The 19807-nt window shown below is 39.7% G+C and overlaps 2 protein-coding genes across 6 annotated transcripts in view; both read right to left on the bottom strand.

The window, feature by feature from the left end:
• The window catches only part of LOC105980410 (aldo-keto reductase family 1 member C4-like), a 293440-nt gene that overhangs the window by 262644 nt on the left and 10989 nt on the right, over positions 1 to 19807 (bottom strand). The gene's annotated exons all lie outside the window — the stretch shown is intronic.
• On the bottom strand, positions 62 to 19303 carry LOC105980412 (estradiol 17 beta-dehydrogenase 5-like). 5 transcript variants are annotated; one of them, XM_013009256.1, is made up of 10 exons: positions 18307 to 18452; positions 13787 to 13895; positions 11510 to 11677; positions 10946 to 11062; positions 9849 to 9926; positions 9276 to 9398; positions 6897 to 7006; positions 6473 to 6638; positions 4363 to 4445; positions 212 to 248 (listed from the first exon to the last, which is right to left on the bottom strand). In XM_013009256.1, exons 2-10 carry the CDS (start codon positions 13868 to 13870, stop codon positions 227 to 229), a joined length of 951 nt encoding a protein of 316 aa, XP_012864710.1. In that variant the 5' UTR covers positions 13871 to 13895; positions 18307 to 18452; the 3' UTR covers positions 212 to 226. The 5 variants fall into 5 exon arrangements, with proteins under 5 accessions (XP_012864711.1, XP_012864709.1, XP_012864710.1 ...); XM_013009254.1 differs by lacking the exons at positions 212 to 248; positions 18307 to 18452 and adding exons at positions 2897 to 3150; positions 19245 to 19303; XM_013009253.1 differs by lacking the exon at positions 212 to 248 and adding an exon at positions 2897 to 3150 and having other exon boundaries at positions 18307 to 18446.

The raw sequence follows: 19807 nt of genomic DNA, 5'->3' as shown, positions 1-19807 counted from the left end.
ATACAGGAACGTCTCAGAGGCTAACGACTGGGCACATGGCCTCCAATCCACACTGCTTAGCAACTCAGCCCCAGCTTCAAATGGGTCCCTTAGTCAGGAAGCAAAGCACTAAATGATTGTCACCCACTGAAATGAAATTAAAAGAAGATATTTTCCCTCAATTTTGCTGACTTCCAGTCTTGCCTGAGTTGAGAGTTTTTTGTCTGCTTCTCGTCTATCACTTCTTCTAAACTCCTTTGTCTAGAAGTCTGCAGAAAGTGGAGGGAGATGACCAAAGTTATTTCATAGACATTTCTGTGGTAAGAATGGCAAAGCCCTTAAGCTTTAGAGAAGTAGGAGATAACAGGGGTTTCATTAGTATTTCCATAGCCCTCCAGGCATAAGACAACACACTGCATGTGGTTTGGAAGGTGAAACTCATGTGAAGAATAACCAGTATTCCCAGGTGGGCCTTGTAGCAGCTCAAGGATCACAGCTGCAGAGACTGAGTAATGAGTTCTCACAGCTGCAGAGACTGAGTAATGAGCTGGGGAATAGCATATTTCCTGCTTGGGAAGTACTGATAAGGATACTTGGTATAGTACATTTTGCAGAGACTCTCTGAATTTCTGCCTCAGACCCAGTGCTCTGTGTCAGGTCAGGATCATCAAAGCATGCCAACTGATTGCAGCAATCTTGGCTTTCTAAATTACATTTACTCTCTATAGTTTTTAGAGGTACAAATGTAAGCAGTTAATCTTAGTATCAGTAGGATTTTGTTCTGTACCTCTGATCTCTTGCTTCCAATCTGTAAAAGTATCTCTATACTATTTGAAGAAAATAAAAACAAGTTTCAATCTCCACAGAGTTCGTTCAGGCCTTGGTAACTCAATGAATAAACTGCATGGAACTATAGTTGACTTGTGTAGGAACCATTTCTCATTCATTCTGAAGGTAAATAATTTGTGTGATAAAAGCTATTTCCTTGGTGTTTGATCATTATCACCATTTAACAGGATGGCTCAATTAATATTTTTCTTAGAAAGATGTAGATGTAAGGTATTGGTGAATACTAAGTAATAATTCATGAGGCTCCTTGTAATTGAGAAAAAAATTATATTTGTTATTTTAAGTAGTTGTATAAGAGATTTACAATTTAATATAGTATGTCCACTATGTATCCTACTAAAGAGGCACCCTTTCCATTATTTACTTAACTAAGAAATAGAGTTGATAAGCAGGGTACCAGTGGCTCACATCTGTCATCCTAGCTACTCAGGAGGCTGAGATCTGAAGATTGTGGTTCAAAGCCAGCCCTGGCAGGAAAGTCTGTGAGACTCTTATCTCCAATAAACCACCAGAAAACTGGAAGTGGCATTGTAGCTCAAGTGGTAAAACACTTGCCTTGAGCTGAAGAGCTGAGGGGCAGCATTCAAGACCAGAGTTCAAGACCCATGACCAACAAAGCAAAAGAAAGAGAGAGAGAGAGAGAGAGAGAGAGAGAGAGAGAGAAAGAAGGAAAGAATAGCAGGAAATTCTTATTGAAAAATATTAAATGTGAGGTATCATATAAAAAACAAAGTGTTATGGAATTGATAATCTGATATTCCAGCCTAAAAGGGGAAATGTTGTGCTACTGTTACTGATTTGGGTATTTGTGGTATATGGATGATATCCATCAGAACAACAACAACAAAAGTCTAAAACTAAAAGGAGAATGAAGAAGCACAGAAATTGCCCTAGAGGTTCATCCAATTCTTGCCCCCTCTAGTTTAAGGAATGAATTAGAATGAATTATTTCAGGAAAGACTGACTTGCACAATTTGGGTGATTATGTCTTACTGAAGAGCAGAAAGCCTCTTTGGTGTGCTAAAGGTAGCCAAAAAAAGCAGCACAGTTAAAAGTTTTACAGTCCAAAGGTGCACTCAGATCTTGAACAAGTGTCAGTTTAAAAGATCTTTGACCAAGAGTCATGACATAGTTTCAAACATTGGAGAAAGCTATCTAAAATGAAAAGTTTGGTTCTTCAGGATTAGCTGACAAACTGTATGCACCTAGAACTATCCAAAATAGTTGTATATCTTTGCAAAAGATACTGCTAACGGCTAACAAATTTCTTTATCGGATGGTACTCTTCTCCATATCTTTCGATAACTTGCAGAATTTGTATTATTTACTATTTGTTCAACTACATTGAAAGGGTTTGGAATGTTTTGTGATATATTTGCAAGTACCTGCTTTCTAGTTAAAATATTTATAAGGATCATGCATAACAAATGTAAATTTGTTTTAAAACAAGTGCATTAGAAAAAGTTGAAATCCAGGGCAATTTGATCATTTCATTGTTTCTTTGATTTTCAAAGGTTCCTATTATTCCCGTTCAACACATGAAGAGACTAGGGCTGACCCTCAGCTCTAGCTCTTGAATAAAAACTTAGAAACTTCCCTTTGATCTGTACTATGTAATTACCAGAAGAACCCTCCTCAGGACTTCTCAAGCAGAGACATGCTCAGCTTCTCCTCAATCTTTCACAGCTGATACCTAATGATTCATCAGCCTGGGTCCCTTGTCTGTTTGGCCAAATCTCAATCTCCCTTTCTGGAATTCTGATCTTGAGCTGCTTGTAAGGAGCTGTTAGACTGTTGGTCATCTATTCTGTGTGTGTGCCTTACCCTCAGATCACATGCAAAGTATTTTCTTATTTCTCAATGGGCCAAAGAAACACTGACTGGTACATACCTGCTGACTGCCACGTCAGAGCTTGAGAATTCTACCCACTCCTATCCCTTCTCATGTCCACACTAAATGATTGCTACCATGTTTAAAACTTTGACCACAGGCTTCTATTAAGGTTGTTTTTTTTTAATGAGTCAGAAGGAAACCATGCAATTAACTAACAGACACAGTACTCAGTAAGAATATGCACATAAAGAAACTTCATTTTATTTCTTACAATGCACAAAAATGTAGTTTTCCCTTCCAAAAATGCAGGCTTAACCCCAATTGAGTCCAAGTTGACAAAGAGCCTGGACTGAACACAGGTGATATCGATCACCACATCTGAAACATCTCATTCACTCATGATAAGGAGGTACTTCCAGGAGAAGTCAGGGCAAAGACCCCCAAGTTAATATTCATCAGAAAATGGATAATTAGGGTGGTCAGCAATCCTAAAACAAGACAGAAAAATACACAATATGTACTCAGTGACATACCTTCTAGAGTAAAAAAGAGAACTAGAGCTGTCATTAGGATTAATCATTTTAATTGTTAGTTGGTTATAGAATCTATTCTTCTTACTAACATGAAATGTTCTTACACAAAATAACATTGTAAGACATCAGTTACTTTTTCTAGTGCTTTTCCTTTTCCTGGAGGATAACACAGAGCACAGTGGCAAACATTCAGACATATTCCTCCCATTACTATCATCTGTTAACCTACCAAAGCAATACCTCATCTTTTCTAATTTCCAGTCTTCAGTAAAAACATAATCTGATTATTCTTTGCTTAGGAAAAGGCCAATCCCAGATACTGGCCAAAACAAATATATTTTAAACTATAGAGTTTAGGACTAATAATTCCAACCCCATTTTCATGATTCATTACATATTTACTCATCAGAAACAATATACTCTGTTTGATACAGAAATGGGAAGATTTTAATTTATAAGGCAGATTTCCATAGCTAAGGAGCTTACTATGTAATTTGTAGATCTTTATACTCTAAAAGCAACACCAAGTATTAAATGAGATATATATATATATATAATTAATATTACTACTTGAACCACAGCTCTACTTCTGGTTGTTTTTCTGTTTGTTTGTTTGTTTGTTTGAGGTTAATTGGAGACAATAGTTTCATGGATTTTTCTTCCCAGACTGGCTTCAAACAGCATTCCTCAGATCTCAGCCCCCTGAGTAGATATGGTTATAGGGGTAAGCCATTGGTGCCTGGATCTAATTTCATTTTCTAAAAACATTATCAGCAGAGGATTAAACTTGATTTTGGACACATTTAAACAAACTACAGTGTCACCATTCATAGTTCATATCCATTGGATAGTTGCAGAATATAGTGGATTGTACAAAACTTGCCACAGAAGTGTAGAATCAGCAATGGTATTGGCTGATCTGGAACATTCCACAGAATGATAAGTGCAGAGGCCTATATATCCAAATCTAAGCAGAACTTAGTTTCACTCACCCTGTTGCTGAATCAGAGAACAGAACTATGGGAAACATCTTAGACTATAATCCTAGAAAACTCATAAATTACCCTAACTGAAATGGACTTGTTCCCCAGGATTAAGTTACTATAACTATGTTATATTCTATCTCAGAAAATAAGTTAAAACAATTTATTTGGCAAAGTTACTCACTGATTAATAGTAACGTATCGAAAATTTCTATTCAGGCCATCTAGGGTTTTCATGTCCTCTGACGTCAACTGGAATTCAAAGACCTATCACACAGAAAGTTTTTGTATATTTATACTATGTGTTTGCCAATGTGGAAAATCCAACTGGCACAGATTCAAAATGGCAGAGATAATACTTAAAATACCTGAAAAGTTTCCAATGTAAGAGCAAACACAGGAAAAGATAGAATATTAATTGACTTCAAAGGAAAGGCATGAAATATTTGATCACAACCAAGAGAAGAAACTTTAGTTCATAAAACTGTATCATAAAAAGAAGTAACATACAAGTAATTTGGGAAAAGGTGCTTCAACAAATGTATCTGCGTCTGAAAAACAATATTTAGAATACATAATGTGGTAGATTGATTCTAAGAATGTTCCTCAGTAATTTTCATCTCCCAGGCTTTGTTATATGAATATTTGCCTTTTTCTACAGAGGTACTAACTATGAGTTCCCTCAGAGTTAGGAGATTTGCCTAGCCTATAACTTGTATTGGTCACTAAAATGTGTCCAAAACAATGGCATGTCAGTTTTGAACCAAGACATGAAAAGGCATTTCAAGTATGAACTACTGCTCTGGGAAAGTATTAAGTGATGTGGTGAAGGTGGGCCCACAAATCCCAGACAAGAGCCCAATCAATATTCTAGAGAAGCATCGGCGGCTCACTGTTCTGCTAACACATGAGAGGAGTTCCAACATAGACAGGAAAACCTGGAAGGCATTCAGGAGGAGGCAAAGCAAATTTGCAAACCACAGTATTATGGGAAAAAATTGAATGCTTTTGCTTTGAAGTTCTATTTTAACAGTAGCTGGTTGTGCACCTACTACAAATAATGTTTCTTCTACTTGAAAATAAAAAGATAATCAGCCTAAAAGTGGACAAGTATATGAATACTGAAATACATACAAGGTCATATGTGTATATATATATATATATATATATATATATATATATATAAACATAATATGGGAGAATTTTAATAGCATAACTCCTTTGAACAAATAACCTCAGGCTAACAAAATGAGTATCAAGAAGCTGGACAACAAGGTGTCAGGAGAGGTGACATCAAAAGGAGTGGGTAGATAAATATAAAGAGGAATGGTAGGGAAATGTAGTCAGTGTATATATGGAATCAGGGAAGTAGGAAAACTGTGGAGTTGAGAGAGATGAGGGAGAATAATGAAAGGGGTGACATTGATTGAGAGGTACTGTATTCCTGAATTGACATGTTGAATTGAAACCATGTTGTACAATGACCTAAAGATAAATTAAAAATAAGCTTTTGAGTATTAAATATATAAATATAAAACATAAATATTAACATGCTATTCACATATTTTATATGGATAGCACAATATAGGGGATATGAAAAGCAAGATCATAATTGTTTTCAGACTGAAAATAATTTAATCCAATCGTCTAATTCAGAAGATGAAAAAAATACATCACCCATGGCTAAAGAGAATGTTACTGAATAAGTCTGTAGACAAATCTCTTGTTTTTGCCACTGTTTCTAACACATTTATAAGATTATTTCTTTGTTGCTTTGTATGTCCCTCCCCCACAGTATAACCCCTGCTTTCATTTATTTGATGTCGGTATACTTTGTGGAGGGGAAGGGGAAAAACAAATCGTTTAAATAGGGATACAGGTGGACCCATTGCAACAATGAAATGTACAAGTCCTTATGTCGAAAACGAACTTTACAACTTTCATAAGGGGGGGGGAATTTGCTGGGGGGAGGGGGGAGGATGGGAAGGATGGGAAGGGGAAACAAAGGAGGAGGCTACAATGCTTGATAAGAAATGTACTCATTATTTTGCCATGTAATTGTAACTCCTCTGTACAGTATTTTCACAATTAAAAAAAAAATCTCTTGCTTTCATCCAATTCTAATTCTGTCTAGCCAGACAGCCAGGATTGTGGAGGAAGAGAAACTTTTAAGAATGAACATAAAACAAATGCTGGGGGGAAAAGCAGCCGCTCAAAGATGTGGGAGCTTGCAAAGAAGCACACCCACGAAACACAGTATGGAGGAGTCCTTATGTCTAGTACCCGTTCATCACCTGCATGTTTTCTTTGATCCGATTCTCGTTGAAACTCTTGGCAAGGACCACAATCCCACGCTGCAACAGGTAGCGAATGGAAATCAGGGCTGCAGTTCGATTGTACTTTTTTGCCATGGCACCAAGAACTGGATCATCCAAGAGAAATGGAGATTTCTCATCTACCCTAGAATGAAAGTCGGAAATGCTGAGATCCTCAGGTTAAAACACGGATAAGGGCTTCCACTCTTGATGAGAGATTCCCAAAGTGGTTCCCGGACTGGCAACACCAGAGCGATCTATCATCTTCTCAGATAGGCACACACTTTCCTCTTACTGAGCTAGCTGAGACAAGTCAGAAAACTGAGTACTGAAAAATACTGAAAGCATTTCATCAACAAAGTGCTCTGTCCTCATTAGAATAGATTTCTATAGTCCTCATTACCAAGGTTTGTATCTTTGAGTTCCCAAAACACCATAAGCAACCAGAACAATGCCTTTGGACTTGCAGAAATCCAGCAGTTTGCTTTGATTCAGGTAAGGATGGCACTCTACCTGTAGAGGGACAGCACAGAATAGTGTCAGATTAAAGAAAATCCTCATACTAATATGAAAACATTGTCCAAAGAAGTTGAAATGTTTTTTAATGTTACATAAAATTTAAATGGAAATGTTGTGACATCAAGTAATGATTCTCTTTTTAAAAAAAATTCTGTTGCTGTGAGGGGTAAATATATATCATTCCATAACCAGGTGTGTGAACTAGTAGGCTAGAGAATGATGAGGAAACTGAACTTTGGATACTAAATTGATTCATGTAGCAAGAATCTGTCAACCTCATGACAGCAAGTGAGAAAATCAAAGAAACAAGTTTGCTTGGCATTCTGCAGGTGATATTTAGGTAGATTCCTTTATCAAAGTGAGTCAAATTTCTGGAGTAGTGATGAAAATCAATTATAATATGTACAGTACATAAAAATCTACAATTACATAGTAATGAGTATGTAGAGACAAAGAACACACAAATATCCCTTGTTCATTACAAGTCCTCAGATCACTAATAGCTTTAAAAGGTTAATAAATCTTATCCTATTTTATAAGAATAATTGGACTTTATTTCTTAATCAAATTTTAGAGTGTCATGTAGAACAATAGTGATTTGAAATAAAAAATAATTGCAAGCTTCAAAGAAATAACTAATTTAGGCAAAAAAATTGAGAAATATGCAAATATTAGGTGAAACTGGTTCTGAAATATCAATTCTTCTGTACACAATTATCCCTACCATGTAAGTAGCAATGGCAGTGGTTGAAAGTTTGGACTCACTTAAGCATGTGATCAAATCTATATAGTTATAAAGAATGGAACAGACTGCCATTTTGATAGGTCCCGATAGGGTTCAATTTGAGATTCACAACATGATAAAGACATTTTCTTGCAAGAAAATGTCTTTTTTAACGCTAATGACATAAAAAAATCTTATTTAACTTCCAATTTACCCAAACTTGAAATACAGAGAAACATCTACAGGAAAACACAATTATAATCTGATAGATACAGAGTACCTGACAAAGCCTTCTGGCATAACATGGGGAAAAGATCTGACAACAATTCTAGGCTAAAAGAGTATGAGAAATATGACAGTTCATTAGGGTACTGTTGTATCCCAGCTACAGAAGAAAAACACAAGGCATCTGGGTGAAAACAAAGAAATGTGAAATAGACTAGAAGTTAAATGAGAGGATAGAGTAATCATTTACATCTTTAGCTTTAATAGTGAGATGGTATCTATGTAGGATGATATATTCATTCTTGATAGATGTTTACTAGCTCTATAGGATAAATAATAATATCTATAATTTATTTTAAAGACCTTTAAGAAAATATATGTGCACAACCACTCACACATATACACCTATGTAAATTTGGTAGCATAGCAAATTGTCAATAATTTAGATTTAAAATATAGATGAGAGAACATGGAGGTCTAATATCATTCAATCCTTCTAAAGGGTTAAAAGTGCTTATAATAAAAGAGAAAATTAAAATTTAACCACACTAACTTGTCAATATTTAAACTGGAAAATACATGTCATTATGCAACAAATAATGAAATTTTTAAACTAAATTTTCCAATTGAGAACCCTTATTCCACCATTCCCCAAAAAGTAAGTTAGGGCACAGAACTAGGCAAAGAATAGGCATGCTTAAATGCTTCTTTTGTCAGTAGAAAACAGGGATGCAAGACTGACTGAGATGTGGTCAGGCATAAGTCAGCTCCATGTTTGCTGATTCTTCTGAATGCAGTTTTTATCCCTCATTACCATTACCACAAACAGTTACTTCCTCCTTTTAACCTCAATGACTTTCCAAGGATCCTACAACACAGATGCCAGGATACAGGATTAGGCCATCTGATACCCACACAAAGCTCTTACGCTAACTTCTACCTTGTCTTCTGTCTATTCTGCTCTCTTATCCACTCCCTGTTTCCCAGGACATCCTTCCTGTACACAGTTCCTTCCACACCACCTTCAGCCTTCCTGTTTCTGGTTATTCTTCAGGAGTGAGGGTACCTCCCTCCTGAGATCTAATCAGCGAGTGTTGCTCTCCTTATCACTTTCGATTCTCTATATTCTAAACATAGTGCAATACTATGGTCTCCTAACCATTTCTCCAAGATTTTACCAAACAGCAATACAATTATCTTAGTATCTGTTCCACGAGGTTTAGATGAATAAGCGATTAGGACACAGAGACACCTGAAAGTAGTAGAGGGAAAAGGAGATGAAGAACAAAAGGAGATGAGACTGAGGGAGTTCACCTGGTTGCACACAGGCTTATACTTGAGCCCTGGCTTGTTCAGGATCTTCTCCAGTTGTCTTCGGTTGAAGTTGGACACCCCGATAGACTTGGTCAATCCTGCATCCTTACACTTCTCCAGGGCCTGGAGAGGTAAATAGTTGTGAGAAATTATTTAGTCAATGAACTTCAAATCGATATAAACATAAGGTACAATTGTTAATAAGAATGTGGCCAAAAAGTGAAAATAAAGCTGACTATAATTGATCATTAAGGAGAAAAGCTAATCAGGAAGTAGGAGGAAATCATGATGACAGGGACGAAAATAATTCCTTTGCTCTCCTTAGGAAATCGGAGGGATTATTTCATATAGAGGAAAAAAAATAAGACTCATCATTTACCCTGATTCTTCTCAAATTCTCTACAATATATCCCAATAGTTCATTCTTCTCCCCCCACCACCATACCTGCAAATGAACTTTTGTAAAGATCATGAATTTATTTGTCAAAGGGTTCATATATCTCACTCCCACCTGTAGACCAGTAGTCTGACTCCCCTCTCTGAATCTCCTGTGAATTAATTACAATTACTCACCTCCCAAGTATCACAGAGATCTACCTCATCCAATGCATACTTTCCATTTTCTTCTAATGGAGCAAAATTTTCACCTGGCTACAAAAGAAACAGTCATGAAATCATCTCATCAAATTCACCTTTTCCCCTCAATGGTTATGAATGCTTCTAGGTAAATCTAGAGCTGGGCATTAAATGCCCAGAACATACTTGTATTTGCAAAATGTTTTGTATGGGAGGTCCAAAGGAATGTTTCTAATAGGTGTTCCAGGAAACCTCTTGGAGATGGTAGTTTTTCAGGAGAAAGTGACAGGAAGTAGAGGGGGTGAAACTGATTGGGAGGCAGTGTACACATGTGTGGAGGTGTGACAATGAAATTCTCCTCCATGTATAACTCATGTAAGCCAATTTTTAAGGTAATTTTAAGTAACTTTTTAAAAAATGGAATAAATGTTCCAACCAATGTTCATCTCCCTGAACACATACAGAGTCAGAAGACAGGCATGTGAATTAAATGTGAATTAATTATTTAAATGTCAATTAAATGGCCCATCAAGGTCTTTTTGTTATTTTAGTGATAAGAGTAAAAACAGAAAGAGAAGGAAGGAACAAAGGAATGAAAAAAGGAATAATGAAAAGTTTACAGTGAAAAAAAAACAAAAAAAGGAATAATGAAAGTAATGAAGGAAGAAATAATGAAAGGAAGATGGAAGAAAGGAAGGAAAGAAGGAAGGAATAAACAATTCAATAGATTGGATTGAATATAGAAGATTAACCATGGTTCTTTTTTAGATTAATTTTGATGCTTAATGATATAGATAAAGCATTCATCTTTGAGCACCTTGAACCTTGAACTACCACAAAGCATGTTTTCCATCAACAGAAAGCAATGGAGGGGAAAAAAAGCAAATGTAGAAATGTAAAGATAAGGCACTGATAGGCACAGACAACTTGGTATGAACCTCATTTACATAAACCAATAAGATTTTTGCGAAAACCACTTTGAGTCATTCCCAAAACTAAGTTTATATGAAGGTGTGGCAGTCTACATGAATTGTTCATGAAATTAATGGTGATGCTTCAGTTGAACTTAAGGCTTGATGAAGGAAATTGCCTACCTTCATTGGTACTGGGAAGTGAATAATATAGAGATCAACATAGTCCAGTTGAAGTTTCTTTAGTGACTCTTCCAAGCAAGGTCGAACCATCTCCGGTTTTAGGCAAGTGCTGGGGAGCTGCAAAGGTTGAAGAGTACAATTGTGTGATGTAGACCAGCCAAATGTATGATTCCCTTCACATACTTTAGTTGAAACATTTTCAACTGTTTCGAATTGTTTTCAAGTGGGAGGGCTGCAGTTAATTAATCAACAAAAAGCTGAAAATGAAGGTGAGGCTCAAGTGTTTGAACACCAGACTTGAGAGAAAAAACCAAGACAGAATACAAGATCCTGAGTTCAAGCCCACCCCCTCCTCTCCTCCCAAAAAGAAAAGGGCATTGCATTAAGATTTACAAATTTAAATTATACCAATGTTCTATCATCTTCCTATTTTTAATACTGGATGTTCTAAGTGAACATAGTGAGGAAAAGATGAAATAACAAGTACAATTGATCAATATTGATCCCATCGAACAACTTTTAACACCTCACATTTCATTAATGAACACGCCACATGCACAATACCTTCGAAGTATAGAATATGTCCTCCCTCTTCACAGTGCCATCTGCAATCTTGCTTCGAATGGCCAGTCCTACCTCCTCTTCATTTCTGTACATATAAGCAGCATCAATATGGCGGAACCCAGCATCGATGGCTAATTTGGTGGCCTCTGTAGCCTGGCTCTTAGGAACCTACAGAAAGAGCTAAAATCAGTGCTTAGAAAACATCTGGTTGAGTTCACTCAGGAACAACCAGTGGCTTTCACAAAAAGCAAGTCTTTCTCGTGCCTTTGGTTAGTTCCACATTTTGGGTGCTGAATATATTCAAGGTTGCCTCGGTCTTTCCTACTAAGTATCCCTCTTCAATCTCAAGCACTCAATCATTGGCCACTGGCATCCAAGGCTCTTTCAGAATGAGTCCAAGGTCGGTCTGAGGTCAGACTCACAGAACTAAGCATATAATGATGATGGTGATGTAATGCTACAAAGTAAAATTAACCAAGGAAAATGTGCATGGAATGCAATACACAGGAAATAGGGTCCACACTTGTCTGAGACTTCCCCCAGTGATGTAAAGAACACACCAATTACCCATGGATTATGTTTAGAGAATATATGGACACATTTACCAGGAAAGCTGTTTAGAGGCTAAATTCTAATCTTGCATCTAGGAAGAATGATTACAAAGATTCCCCTATATTAGCACACTCCAAAATTCAATTCTCCTGAAGAAAGCAGGTGTAAATAAATACCATAAAAAGCCCCATCTTTACTTGTTATGAAAATGTAAAGTTCCTAGAGCATAGTTTGAAAGCTGGCACTTTAACTGTTCTCTTTAATTCTTATCTCCAACCCCTTCCACATGCATGACAGTAAAAATATATACACAAATTAGACAGATTTGTGTAGAAGGAATTACCTATAATATATGCAGAAGTACCGAATTAGGTGTCAGCCCTTAAATCAAAGTACCTTATTTCAGGGAAATTAGAATTAGAGCAAAAATTGAAACTATTGATTTCTGTACCAAATATGAATAAAGGCATGAACTTCTACTTCTTTTTCTCCACAGAAATGACAATAAATGAGATTCTGACTCTTACAGCCCTGTCTTGTTATGAGTTCTGACCTTCTTAGTTGTAATGGCACTAACCAAGATTATAGCTTTCATGAGGTCCTTGATCCTTTTCTGCCCTTCAGGCCACTTTGCTCTACAAAGTAGCCAAGTCCTGTTGTGTATTTTAAATTAATTCCCCATGTACCACTCAGGTACTATAATGTTCAAGTGGGCTCACCAAAGTTGAACTGCATTGTACTGAAGGACCTAGCTGTATAACTTGATTTCCTACCTTAGCTATTGTTACTAGTGTTGTAATAAACTCTAGAGTATAGAGATAGCTTTGTTATGCTGACTACATATCCTTTAGACACATATCCACAAATGATATAGCTACATCAAGTTATAGTTGATATTTTTCACTTTTTGAGTCACTTCTACACTGTTTAACATAAAAGGTTATTTATTAAAATTCCCACTTCTGGCTCTTTGCTGGTTAATTAGAGATAACAGTCTCATGGGCAGAAAGTCCATACTAGCCATGCTCTCCAGGCTGGCTTCAAACCACAATCCTCTTAACCTCCTGAGTAGCAGGAATTATAGGCATGAGCCATCAGTGCCTGGCTCAATTGTTATTTTAACTGGAAGTAAAATACCAATTCATTGAAGTGCTGATACATAAGACATAATATAGAGCCATAATCAACAAATTAGCATTTTACAGATTTAAAAACAAAAGACATACACACAGACCACTAGAATATCATAGATTTCCCAGAATGAACACACAAATCTACAGTTACTTGATTCTCAAGAGAGTGGTCAAAGAATTACATTGGATGCCCATGTAAATGTAACCCCTCTGTACAGTATTTTCACAATAAAAAAAATAAAAAAAAAAGAATTACACTGGAGAAAATGCAACTTCTTTAACAAATCATTATGGGAAAATGGTTCTCATATACCTATGAGAAATGTCCCTATATCCTAATAAGGTACCAAGTGACAGTGAAGACAAGGAAACAGTGTCCAGAAGAATCAGTACGTGATCACACAAGCAAATTCTGATACACAGTGCAGCCTTTCTCCTTCCTGTACAAAGGGTTTCCTCTAACACGGGGCAGCAGAACAGCATCAGCACTTCAGAGACACATGGACACTACAAGACTTGACAAACCCTTCAGTTCTTAAGCACTCTTGTTGATTTTCATTTGAATTCCCAGACCAAATTCCCCAGTAATTACCTCATTGGGTGCATAGGTGCCAAAGCCCAGTATAGGAATGAAGTGACCGTCATTTAATTCCATACATTCATATTTAGAATTCATTGTGGATTTCTGTTTCTTCTTCCACCTTCACAGAAAAAAAATGGAAGTCATACACCCAACTCTCAATCTAGTGGCTAATCAACAAAACTCCAGGCTAATTATGAACTTATTGCTTGAGAGTGAAGAATGTGCTCTTTGAACACATTCAAAGAAAACTGCAAAGTCACTATGCAATAAAAAAACATACCACACCCATCTTAATTACTGAACTATCATCATAGCCAAGTTATGAAAACAACCAGAGTCTATGCAATAGAAAAATGGATCAAGAAATGTTTCTCTGTGTGTGTGTGTGTGTGTGTGTGTATAAGAAAATTTTATTCATCTGTCAGAAAGATGTTATTTGCAGGGAAATAGGCTTGGATTGGAAAAAAATTATGTTAAATGAGTCAGGCTTACACAAAAGGCATATGTTTTCTTTCATATGGGGAAGATAAATCTGAATTATAAATATGTTAAAGCACATACAGGGTCATATGTACTTATGTACAATCAGACTGACTAAAGGTATGAATTCCCATGGAGTAATTCCTTTGAGTAATTAACTGAATTAACAAAATGAATACCAAGGAGCTGGAGTATGTGTTGTGTGAGAAAGATAGGTGGAGGGGGTAAATAGAGAGAAGAATTGTGGGTAAATACAATTATACTCAATGTATATATGTGAAAAATGAATCAAGGAAACTTGAGAGTAGGAGTAGGATTGGGATAGATTCAGAAAGAAGGATGGGAGGAATGGCATTTGATCAAGGTGCATTGTATTCACAAATAGACACATTGAATGGAAATCCCTTTGCCCAACTGAAGATAATTTTTTTAATTTAATAATAAAAACAAACTACAACTAGCCCACTTACTTCAGATGAAGGAAAATTATTAAGTGAATCACCATATAGTGATTAAGTTTTTGTTTGGGGTCACTTTTCTCATTAGAGGCCCATAAGCTGTCGCAATTTGTTAGATATATATGGAACAACATTAGCAACTTGTTACACTGAAAACTCTCAGGTGTCTATTCTCCTGCTTTAATTAGTTATTTATTTCTGCTTCCCTTCTTTCCTTCCTTCCTTCCTTCCTCCTTTCCTTCCTTTCTGTCTCGTCCTTCCTTCCTTTCTTTCCTTATGGACTGTAGGTTGAATCCAGGGCCTTGTGCTTACTAGGCCAACACTCTCCCAGTTGAAGCATGCCTCAGTTCTTTCTTTTTATTTTGCTCTGTCTGGCTAACTTTGCCCCTGATGCTCCTGTTATCACACATTATTGGAAACAATGAACTAACATACATCATACACACAAAGAATTAAAGAAATGGCTGTTGAGCGTTTCTCAAATGATTCTCCAGAAAAAAAAATCAAAAGATTAAACTGAGTGAAAATGTGATCTAGACAGTTTTGTACATAAATACATAAAAAAGGACAGACCAAAGAGTAGGTATATGTGAGAAATACTTGTCACTTTGGAAGCCATGAAGTTAAATGATTAGAATTAGGATTGGATGATTGAGTTAGTGCAACCATGGAAGAAATCACACACTAGGGACTTTATGATTAAGTAGTTCATGGAGGACAGTAATCAATAAAAAGGAGGCTAAGATCTGAAGATTGAAGTTCAAAGCCAGCCCAGACAGGAAAATACCTGAGACTCTTATCCTTTATTAGTCACCAAAAAGCCAGGAGTGGAACTGTGGCTCAAGTTGTAAGTCACTAGCATTGAACAAAAACTCTCAGGGACAGCACCCCAGGCCCTGAGTTCTAGCTCCAATACTGGCAGTCCTGTTGGTTTGTACTTATGTGAACCATACAGGTCAAAAGAGTCTACAACCAGAACAGCTATGCTTTTATTTTGGTGGATTTCTTTTTGTAAAGCTGAGGTCCCACCAGAGATTCTTTGATCTGCAGTAAAATGAAGATATTACTAGGATTAAAGGTCTTGCCAAGCTAGTCTGACAATTTTTTTCAGGGAATGAGTGAAAATGGAAGCATTTGCTTGGGGCATGAGTGGATATGACACGTGTCTAAGGTCCAGTCTTCCCCCTCCCTTTTTTATTCCTGCCTTTTTAGGTTCTCTCTTCTCCCTTTCTTCTTGTCCTCTTTTCCCCCTCCAGTAGGATTCAGAATTTCTGAGGCCTCCTGAAATTATTATACTTTTCAGTGTAAAGCCAAGTCTGCTTTGCTAGTCTGAGGACTTTGCAACAAGCCAAACCTGGGCACAAAGGCCTACACATTCGACTTTGCCTTCAATTAAAAAATTCTAACACAGCATCTATGAGTGTAACAACTGTATATAATTACTGTATACTACCCTCATATCAAGTTGGTTCAGCCGTGAACACAGACTAAAGAGCAAACACAGATGGCAGAACTTTGTGAAGTCTATTAACCCACACTGGCCAGGCGATATCCTCTACTTTATCACACAACCTCCAGTAAACTTAGAAGGCTCTCTCTTTCATTACTCTAATTCACACACTGATTATGTGTCCTATCTGAATTTCTGTCACATATTAATAGAGGAGTTTCTACCCGATCTGGCTAGATTGCTACTCTAGCCTGATCTTTTTTTTTTTTTTTTTATCTTTTAGGACAGGATGGCTAGAAGTCCAAGGACTCTTTTAAGCCAGCCCAAACCAGTTTGACCTCAGATAGTTGTCAGAGGGACTGGTCATTTCTATCCTCATTAAAATCCCATCTATTAAGTGTTAAGGGACACACACCCCAGTGTCCAGACAATTAAAACTGGGATGATGACAACCAGAAAGAACCATACAAACAGCAAAAGTGATGGCACCCCAATTCCTGGACGATCTTCATGCCATCCCAAAGGCCAGGAACACTCTGCCCTTTCCTTAGTCTATCCTCTCCTCTCATTTCATTTACCCTGTATCTACAGCTTCCCTCTCTGGAAGTCAGGAAGAATATTGTAAACCTTTCTTGTTCTTTTTTCTTTTTTTCTTTTGTTCTTTCTTTCTTTCTTTCTTTCTTTCTTTCCTCTTTCTTTCTTTTTCCTATCCTGGGGCTTGAACTCAAGGCCTGGGCACCTTCCCTGAATCTTTTTGTGCTCAAGGCTAGTGCACTACTACTTTAGCCACAGTGCTTTTTCGGAGTAGTTTATTGGAGATCAGTCTCATGGAATTTCCTTGCCAGGCTTGCTTTGAACTGCAATTCTCAGATCTCAGCCTCCTGAGTAGCTAGGATTACAGGCTTGAGCCACTGGTGCCTGGCTTTTGACTCCATTTCTAATGGGGCTCAATCTTGCTTTTTGGTTCTGTGATTTTGAAAGGACTATGTCATCTCATCTATTGAGGGGCCAAGATTGGTATGTGCTCCACTGACGGTCCTCAGAGGAAATGCTATGAACTGGACAAGTTGAGTGAGGGAGCTTTGAGGCTGAGATCTGCTGGGCACACCCTCAAACCACCAATGTAACCCAGAAACCAGGAAGGAGTGGCCAACTGTGCTCCACCTCCACCTCCACCTCCACCTGTCTGTTTCTTATATAGGCAGAATTATTGCCTCATATTTGTGGTCTGCCATGAGATATCTTTCTTTACCACAAGTTACTGGATCTCACGACGTTCCACCCTCTCTGTGCTTGCCTTTAATCTTGAACAGTGCTTGACCATGGCAGTCAGTTCTATCAGCACCTGAATGTCAGTCAGAAAGTTCATGGTGAAATTTTACAAATCGAGGGCAGACTACAGTGTTTGGCTTCTGTCCTGGGTCCCGGCTTGTAGGAGAGACCTCAGATTAGCCCTGGACAGTCTCCTCCTCAAATATTTATGCACTTTAATCTCTTCCAGATGGAAGTCCACACATTGCCCTTGTTATCTCAGAATAGCCCAAGGACGACTCCGGCCTTCTTGGCCCCTGAATCTCCACATGAGCCCAGAAACAAGAACCTCTGCTCTCCCCATAAACACCTCAATTGGTGAGGCACTGGAAGGGAGTACCTGTGTTGACTCCTTCCACACTGCACACAGAGAACCAAACATCACATGATCTCCTATAAGCAGATACCATTATTTTCCACTTTAAAAATGTCAAGGAAAATTAACTAATCTCAGGGCCATATTCGATCTTTGCTATGCAGAAAGTAAACAGGGCTCCTGGCCCACGTGCTCAGCCCCTGGGGGGGGGGGCGCCTGAGCTTCCAGCGGGCGGGCGGGGTGGGGGTGGGGCAAGGCGGGAGTGGATCCTGAATCCCGGGAGTGGATCCTGAATCCCGGGAGTGGATCCTGAGTCCCGGGAGTGGATCCTGAGTCCGGAAGTGGATCCTGAATCCCGGGAGTGGATCCTGAGTCCCGGGGAGGCTCCTGCCCCCCCCTCCCCGCTGCCGCGAGGTCCAGCCCAGTGCGCACGCCCCCCCTGCCTGCCCGATCACAGCTCCGGGCCGGGCCTCAGTTTCTCCCTTCCTTTGGACATTGGCCACAGCATACGAACCCCTGCGGGGCGGAGGCCTGTTGACCTGTCTCCTCCAGGGGCTCCTCCTGGTGTCCGGCCCTGGGATCTCTCCGAACCGGCCGCGCCGGGAGCCGGGAGGGGACGCGCTGGGCTGCGGCTACCTGAGCCCGCGGCGGCGGGAAGCACCGCGGAGGGGGCGCCTACGCCGGGGTAGGGCCGGGACCTGGGGCAGGGCCGGCCGGGGCCGGGGCTGCGGGGTTGGGGGGTGAGGAGGCAGGGCCGGAAGCCCAGGCCTACGCGGGGCGCAAGTGGCTTCTTGGCCGGGGAGGCGGAGCGCGGCCGTCCGGCCTGGCCGGAACAAGGGCGCCGAGGCCGGCTGGTGCGGCGAGGCCTGGCCGGGCCAGGTCAGGCGGGACCGGGGACTGTCCCTTGGCCCAGGCCGGCCGCCCCGGGCAGCTGCAGCGGACCAGGCCCCGCCGCCTTGCTCGCCTTCCCAGGGCCTGCCCTCCACCCAGGCCCACCGCAACTCCAACCCGGCCCCGCGATGTGATGCACCTCATGTGGGACCCGGGGCGGGGGACGGGGAGGGGGGCCCGAGGTGCGGAGGGGGGGGTCGGGGACAGCTGTGAAAATACAGATTATTTTGCGGAATCTTCAATGTGATTTCCAAGTCCAAGGCTCTCCTGCAGCTCAAGGATGCCTATTTGTAATCCCTCCCCTTCTGTCTTGCTCCTTGACCTTCCCGAAGCTAGTCAAGGTCATCTGAAAACTGGACTCCACCCAGGCCCACCGCAACTCCAACCCGGCCCCGCGATGTGATGCACCTCATGTGGGACCCGGGGCGGGGGACGGGGAGGGGGGCCCAAGTCATTCATTTCCCAGCGCAAAGAAACTGCCCAAGCCCTCCCAGCTAACAGCTAACAGGGCAGAGCAAGGGATGGGGCCCGGGCAGCCCCATGATAGCAAACTTCTAATACCTTTAGGTGTGCGTGACCTTGTGATCCCAGAGCTCACTGCAGCTGTGATGGAAGAGGTCATGCAGGCCCAGGACAGCCTGTCCTCAGGGGTGGAGCATGGCCACAGCTGATCATTGGCAAAAGTAGCAGGAACAAACATCATTCCCCCCGCCCCCCCCCAATCAATAAATATCCTTTGAGCTCAGGTCTGCCTGCCACCATCTCATGCAGTCAAGCTCCAAATGCACAGCGTAAATTTTAAAGGCAACTCTCATAGATGAAGTTTTAAGTGGGACAGGCTGATGGAACCCTGTAATCTTTGATATGTTCAAGTGTTATCCAGTCTTTCCCCAGTGAGTTGAGCTGAAAGAAAGATGGGGAAAAAAAGACCACTGGGAGAAAATGTTGGCTTTCTGATCTTGGTTGCAAAGATCAAGAGGGCAATGCCTTAGCTGTGAACTCAAGACCACCAAGGAAAGTGGACTTGGTCCCTACACAGCAAGGGGGAGGCATGAAAAACACTGGCTGATAAATGTTCTCTAACCACAGTTCCAGGAAACCACGCAGACATCCAGGTACAAAGA

The sequence above is a fragment of the Dipodomys ordii genome, unplaced genomic scaffold (genome assembly GCF_000151885.1).
Source record: "Dipodomys ordii isolate 6190 unplaced genomic scaffold, Dord_2.0 Scaffold9, whole genome shotgun sequence".
In the NCBI taxonomy this organism is placed as follows: domain Eukaryota; kingdom Metazoa; phylum Chordata; class Mammalia; order Rodentia; family Heteromyidae; genus Dipodomys; species Dipodomys ordii.
This window is presented reverse-complemented; position numbering and strand designations above follow the sequence as displayed.